Raw genomic sequence first — 7,541 nt, 5'->3', positions numbered from 1 at the left:
CCATCCACGGGCCTTAAACCCTTCCTTTGAATTCCTTTGAATATTGTCCCAACAATAAATAGGGTCACGTTCTAAATAAGTCCTAAACCAAGTGTCATTGTTGTGTCGCGCATTGGTCAAGAACCACCGGGAAACAGAAGTCATACATGGTCATGGATCCATCATGAGTGGGTTATGGATCGGCACGCAACTTGGGGCCACCTATGGTCATGAATGTCTTGTGCATGAGTTAAGAATGGGACGTAGATGGTCATACAACACAAGTCATCCATGGGCATGGATGTATCGTCCATGTGTTATGGATGGGATCAACGTTTAGGGTGGGTAGGTACTCTTGTGAATAGGATCCTATGTCTTGTTCATATTTATCGAGTGATAACCACCCTTGGATTGTGGCTCAAGGGTTTGATGCTCTTGTCTCACACATATGGGATGTGGACAATGGTATGCAAACATTGGTCGTTGAAGCCAAACTCAACTCCAATATGTTGTGAGCTCCCACATTCAAGGGAGCTTGTATTGGTTCTCTTGTTGAAATGACATGGGTTAGAAATCTACCTTTCCAATGTATGTGCTTATATGTGTATTCCATGTTCTATGTTCAAGTTGTGGATCATGGGTGGACATAAAACTAAATCTCTCAATATTATTTACATACAAATTACAATAAAGATTTGTGTTATTGTCATGCTATATCCATCCAATGGGGAACATGATAATATGAAATGATGTTTTCTTTGTCACACAAGCTCGTGGGATGTATTATCTTTCTAAAAATGCCAAATTTTAACCTCTAAATTGGCTAGTACTAATGTCGATAATCATCAATACAATGGGTACAAATGATAATCAAGAATTTATCCTATATGTGCATGCATTTATGATTCCAATTGTTGGAAACAAGGATCAATATATTATCCTATATAACGAGTTCATCTAATGTCAATAATCATTAATACACTAGTTCCAACTGTCTGTCAAGAATTTATCCTATATATGTACACAAATTATTATCCCAATGGTTGCAAGCAAGGATCAAGACATTATTGTATATAATCGGGTCATTTTGATGTCAATAATCATCACCTGGTGATGTTCTCTACATGAATCGGGATTCTTAACATGATTCAACTCATAGTTCTAGATTTATAACTCAATTATCTATTTTTTAAACCACAAAATTGACTATATATTTGTTGAATTGGAAATTGTACGCTAAACTCTAGGTTTAGTAAGAGTTGGATGGCACACCTAATTGAATTGGAAATTTTGCAAGACTAATTATATTAAACGATGGCACATGTTTTATAGTGTAAGCTAACTTCTAACAATGGAGGATCGCATGACATGATGTATGGACAACCTCTCCTAAAATGATGTAAAGCAACACAAAATGAGTAACTTTCACCGTGACAACGTAACTCAATTCAGTTTTGCATCATGACATAATATTTGACATAAGGAAGTTGGTGGATTGGTGTAAATTCAGATTTGCATAAGTTAACTTTCTTTCTAATCGATCTTGATGATTCATCGGTGATCAAGTTCAATTGAATGTTAGAAAAAGCAAAAAACAAAAAGTCCATTATTTCATATAGAAGACTAGTGCCAAGTTAATTTATTAGATACACAAAAACAAGATGACGCATAAAAGGCCAAAGCTTGGCTTGTACAAAAACTTATTTTTTACAACCATAGGTTAAAAGAGGGGGGGCAATGAAGTGTGGGAATAACATGAAGGGTAGAACCTTGAATGTTATTACCACACTTCATAGGTTAAAAGAGGAGAGTCAATGAATCGTAGGAGTAACATGCAGGTTCATAATCACAATTCACATGGCACCTAAGTTAATATTTAATTTGTGCAAAAGTCATAGATAGATGTCAGATCATTGGGATTAATTGTAGACTATCTTCCATCGGTTGTCCTTCAATGCATGGTTTTACCTCTTAGGTGTTATGGGATTGTGAAGATGCATCCTAATCTCATTGGAAAAATGTTCATTGGTCATTTTGACCCATATTTTTTTTACCAAAAACATTTAGACCCATATTTTTCCAGAACTTTTTCTATGGGCTTCTTAAATGATGAGTTCCTTATTCTAACCCCCCCCCCCCCCCCCCCCCCCACACACACACATTACTGTGCACACGCTTTTATCACCACCCAAAGAGATTCATCCACACATAGAGAGGAAACCCACCTTGAAGTTGAGAAAAACTCAAAAACACTCTCCATTGTTCTTTTCAAATGTGTTCCAAAAACTCGATTAACACTTGTGCCTCTCAGGCAAACATTCATGCTATTTGAGAATGCAGAACTCCATTGTCATTGGGAGTGCGTTTTACATGGTTGATTCAACCTTCTTTTGTCTCTAATGCGTATTTGGGGGGCTAGGGGGGTTGATGAGTGTGAAATAATAAGAAGGGAAAAGTACTAGGATACCCCTGGAAGTTCGTCTATTTACCAGAATGCCCCTAGAAGTTCCAAATTTACCAAACTACCCCTACGTCCAAAAAATTACACTTTATAAAGTAATTATACACTCAAATATTTGGTAAATAGGGCTAGTAGGGGCATTCTGGTAAATAGACCAACTTCCAGGGGTATCCTGGTACTTTTCCCTAATAAGAACTTCAAAGAGAAGTTGGGAGGGGCATCTCTTGGCGATTAGACGAGAGCTTAGGGGCAAGTTGGGAAATAAAGAAAGTTGTAGGGGTATGTTGGGAAATAACCAAAACATAGGGGTATTTTGGGGAAATAACGAAATTCCAGGGGTAATTTTAGGAAATAAACGACAAGTTATTATGTTCAATGAGACAGTGCAAATCGTCGTTTTCTTTCTCTTCCTCTGCATCGTCTGTACTGCGAAGCGGATATGGCGAGCTCGTTCGACGATGTTAGATCTCTCTTCTCTTCTCTCAGATCTGCATATTCTGCCACGCCTACGAAGCTCAAGGTCTGAGATCTGTTTTTCTTTGAAACCGCAGATATTTTTCCTGCCTATTTATTGACCATAGATCCCGATAATAAATATTCGTCTTCTTTTCTGCTTATTCACGCCTTTCAGATCATCGATCTGTATGTGATATACGCGCTCACGACTGCGCTCGTACAAGTAAGTTTCCCTGCATGTTTTGATTTTCAATTTACAAGAAATTCGGATTTAGATCGGAAAAATTTAAAGTGACAGAGAGAGAGAGAGAGAGAGAGTATACGATCTGTGTTATTTCTCTTTCATGCACAGGTTGTTTACATGGCGCTGGTCGGATCATTCCCGTTCAATGCTTTCCTCTCAGGGTTTCTCTCATCTGTCGGTACAGCAGTTTTAGCAGGTGAAATGGCTGAGCGTTTTTTATGAAATCTGTTTGAATATATTAGTGTTTAATTCTATTATCTGTTAGTTTAAGATGAAACATATCACTTTTTTTACTATTATTCTTAACAGTCTGTCTGAGGATGCAAGCCAATCCAAAGAACAAGGAATTCAAGGTGCTTTCTAATATCTTATGCATTACATTTAATGTCTTTTAACTGCAAGGAAATATTTGAGGGAAACAATAGTTTAGAAAAAAAGTTTATATTGTTGACTGTACAGTAGCTTTTTTTAAAAATTGGATCACTCTCTATGATACATGAAGTTTTATCCAATCCTATTGCCATCTCAATGCTGTGGTGTATGGTGCAAGATATAAAGATTTGGTGAAGTGAAACCAAATTGGGTCAAATCATCAAAATGTGATATCCAATTGCAAACACAAAATTGGAATTGGGGCCAATTGATCATATGTGATATCTAGACCATTTATCATCTCAAAATAAGTCTATGTTTGCACTATTTAACGCCTTTGTATTGAATTTTCTCGTTTTTGGACCTCGTTCCTCAGCCACAACTACTCAGAGTACAATGCTTACAATGACAGATGCTGTCACGAGAGGAGTGTTGAACTGTATATATAGTTGGGAAAAACTCAGTGAAATACCTGAGTTTTTCTTTATTTTCAGAGCTGCACCGGACTTTTTTTTGTAATTTCCCCAAATATCCTATTCAACTCACGATGATAAAAGGTAGATTGACCACATTGGATATATTTGAGAAAAGGGTAATAAATTGGGCATATAATTCCTGTAATACTATGTAATTGCTTGAGAGGGGATTGCCAAGGGCATTGAAACAAATAAAGAGATTTTTCGGACATTTGGTAAAATAAAGAAAAACTTGTGGATATTTCAAAGTTTTTTTCTATATGGTAAACACTATTTATATCAACAACTCTAAAGCATGAAAGCTGCTGGGTCCCTCCAATACTGGCTTTTGGTCTGCCTTGAGAACCTTAGACAAGATACCTCATGATATTTAGGTTTCAAATGTTTTATAAGTTTATATGCCTGATAACAAGATTCCTATGATGTTTAGGCATCCTAATCTGCTATAAGTTAAAGTGACCTATGTGAAGATTTCCATTAGATTTAGGTTTCAAAATCTCCTCATAAGCTTGAAGGACTAAATCTTAAATTTCTTTTTTATTCTCCTTTTGTTTTGCAGGACTTACCCTTGGAGCGGGCTTTTGCAGATTTTGTTCTAGCTAATGTGGTGTTACATCTGGTGATAATGAACTTCTTAGGATAATTGAGACCAATTTAATTGTATTCATACGATCAAAAGTTGTTCTAGATCGTGTCATAGAGAAAATTTTAAGGATAGAAGAAATTTTGTTTGGTGAAAAATATATGTTTTTTGTTCTTCGATATGCTTTGGAGGATGCATTTTGTTTGATTCTTGAGCTTAGCTGATTAGATGAAGTGAATTTTCAACGTTATGTTAGTAAAGCACTCTCCTTCAGCCACAATAAAGGTCATATCTTATTTTTAAGTTAGAATGGATTTTCAAACAATGTTAAAAGTAAAGTTTATTTAGTTGAATCCCATAAGATTTCTCCTACTTGGATGTTCAGGGAGGTCTTATCATTTTTAACTGATGTAGGAAATCACTAGAGAAGCACAATTGCTCTTCAAATGCCTATAAATGGAGTACATTGGTGTGTTTGGTTTAATGTTTTACGGTACAAATGATAAATTACTTTTAAGGATGTGCTTTGCCATTGTAAGTAATTGTAATTATTGTGCTGTTACTATGGTCTAAAATATGTTGGGGCAAGTTTTCAATACCTATCATTTCTTAAAGTCTATAGAATATCTCAAAGTTTGGCCACTTGTTTTTAATGTTTGTGCATTTGAGCTTTTTGTGATCATATTTATGAAGAGATCTCAGTTATGTGAATATTGATCTGAGCTTGTGATGCTTATGATTCTCTAAATTTGGTTAGATATTTGATGTAAGAATCATCACAATGGAGTTTACAAGAATCGGATTGACAAAAGGGATTCTTTGTCAATGACATTGTTTGTGTTTTCATCTTAGATATTGTTTGTTATCTTGGAAGATGCATGAAAGGAAGACCAAATTACATAAAAAATGCTTCACTAAACTTCAACTATAGGTTTCATTGATGATAAGAAGCATTTGTTTTTCCTTGTATTGTCCAACAGATTGGTGTAAAGTTGAATGCATTATGGTTTGTTGCAGCTAAATTGCAAAAAATTCAATGAATGAAATATAATGGATACGAATAATTATTGTGACCAATGGTATCATCAAAACCTCTTACTGCAATGTACAAATGAATTATGAAAATGATAAGAAAGTGAATGAGAGGTAAAGAAGTAAACAAATTAATTGATGGGGAACACTAGAGAAATAAGCCTATAAATTTCCTTTGTATAAATGGAACATTAGAGAATGTCACACCAAAAACATTAAGCTTTCTCGTTTAATGATAATGCAACACACCTATCTTATCATCCTTAAATGGTGACATTATGGGTGCTAAAATGTATTTGTGAACAACAAGACCACCATGCGGAGAGCAATGAAGATGCAAGTGTGATGGAAGAAGAGAGTAGTCACATTGCAAGAGGATTTTATGAGAAGAAATGATAAAAGGGGAAGTGGATAAAGGTGTACAAGGATGGCTACCGAGATATTTAAAGAGGACCAACAACCAATATGTCGATCGTAATATGGTGGTTATGTCGATTTGTATATGTTGGTTCGGACGAAGTCACATGAGAGCAATATGGCAGCGAAGATCATCGTGGCACATTATTATGAGCATGACCATACTTTTTCCCGTGGTAAGTTGTACCATAGTATTCTACACACGAGGATAATTTATGAGGGTTAATTGAGAGTGTAAAGAAGGGAAGATTACTTTTAATCCTAGAAATTGAGACAACCCATAAGGGCCAAGTGTGGACTTGCCTAGGGGTCTCAAGTCTAGATATAGATATGAGGCCTAGGTACCCTCAATAGTTCACATCATTTGACTACATCAAGATCACGATCTTGTGGCGATCAGACTCTTGTAGGGAGCATGCCAATACCAAGTACAAATCGATGCCATGGCAGTGGTATGGGACATCGATCAAGGCTCGAGTATGTCTCGATCCCTTTGCTCGAGGGTGGTCGGGTGAATAGGCACCCTTCTTCCTCTTTCTTTTCTAATCTATCTATCTTATATTTCCTCTTATGCTTACATTAGGAATGATCTCTAACACACGTAAGGACAATGCACCATGTCGCACGAGGGGGAATACAAGAACTGAGGTCATTGTGGCCTTAGTGCTAGGAGGCACCCCAAGGGCAATGTAAGAGGGGCCGGAGATGAAGCTAGAGAGAACATACGCACACACACATATACATACATACATATATACATACATACATACACACACATACATTATTACATTATTACATACATACATACATACACACACATACATTATTACATTATTACATACATACATACATACACACACACACATACATACATACATACATACACACACATACATTATTACATACATACATACATACATACATACATACATACATACATACATACATACATACATACATACATACATACATACATACATACATACATACATACATACATACATACATACATACATACATACATACATACATACATACACACACACACATACATACATACATACATACACACACATACATTATTACATACATACATACATACATACATACATACACACACACACACATACATACATACATACATACATACACACACATACATTATTACATTATTACATATATACATACGTACGTACGTACACATACATACATCAATACATACACACACATACATACATACATACATACATGCACACACACATACATACATACATACATACATACATACATACATACATACATACATACATACATACATACATGCACACACACATACATACATACATACATACATACATACATACATACATACATGCACACACACACACATACATACATACATACATACATACATACATACATGCACACACACCCCCCAAGCGTTTCCTTCCTGCTCGGCCACTTTTATCAGTTCCTTCCTAAAACCAAAATTAACTCCACCTCCAAGCTTACCCTGCCCTG

General features: G+C 35.8%; 1 protein-coding gene across 1 annotated transcript; it reads left to right on the top strand.

Moving 5' to 3' along the window:
- Window positions 1–2,825: 2,825 nt before the first annotated feature.
- On the top strand, window positions 2,826–4,778 carry LOC147865395 (dolichyl-diphosphooligosaccharide--protein glycosyltransferase subunit DAD1-like). The gene is made up of 5 exons (XM_087318186.1): window positions 2,826–2,960; window positions 3,072–3,119; window positions 3,249–3,336; window positions 3,450–3,493; window positions 4,548–4,778. The coding sequence occupies exons 1-5, from the start codon at window positions 2,880–2,882 to the stop codon at window positions 4,629–4,631; spliced, it is 345 nt and encodes a 114-aa protein (XP_087174312.1). The 5' UTR covers window positions 2,826–2,879; the 3' UTR covers window positions 4,632–4,778.
- Window positions 4,779–7,541: the final 2,763 nt, after the last annotated feature.

This window comes from Azolla caroliniana, unplaced genomic scaffold (genome assembly GCF_043228905.1).
Source record: "Azolla caroliniana isolate FFs.n. ecotype wild unplaced genomic scaffold, voAzoCaro1.0.p SCAF_4, whole genome shotgun sequence".
Classification (NCBI taxonomy): Eukaryota; Viridiplantae; Streptophyta; class Polypodiopsida; order Salviniales; family Salviniaceae; genus Azolla; species Azolla caroliniana.
Note: the sequence above shows the minus strand (reverse complement) of the source record. Positions and strands in the feature narration are given on the sequence as shown.

Coding starts and splice junctions, on each gene's coding strand:
- LOC147865395 (XM_087318186.1), top strand. CDS start 2,880: ATGGCGAGCTCGTTCGACGATGTTAGATCTCTCTTCTCTTCTCTCAGA. Junction 3,120..3,248: donor TCACGACTGCGCTCGTACAA/GTAAGTTTCCCT, acceptor TTTCATGCACAG/GTTGTTTACATGGCGCTGGT. Junction 3,337..3,449: donor CGGTACAGCAGTTTTAGCAG/GTGAAATGGCTG, acceptor TATTCTTAACAG/TCTGTCTGAGGATGCAAGCC.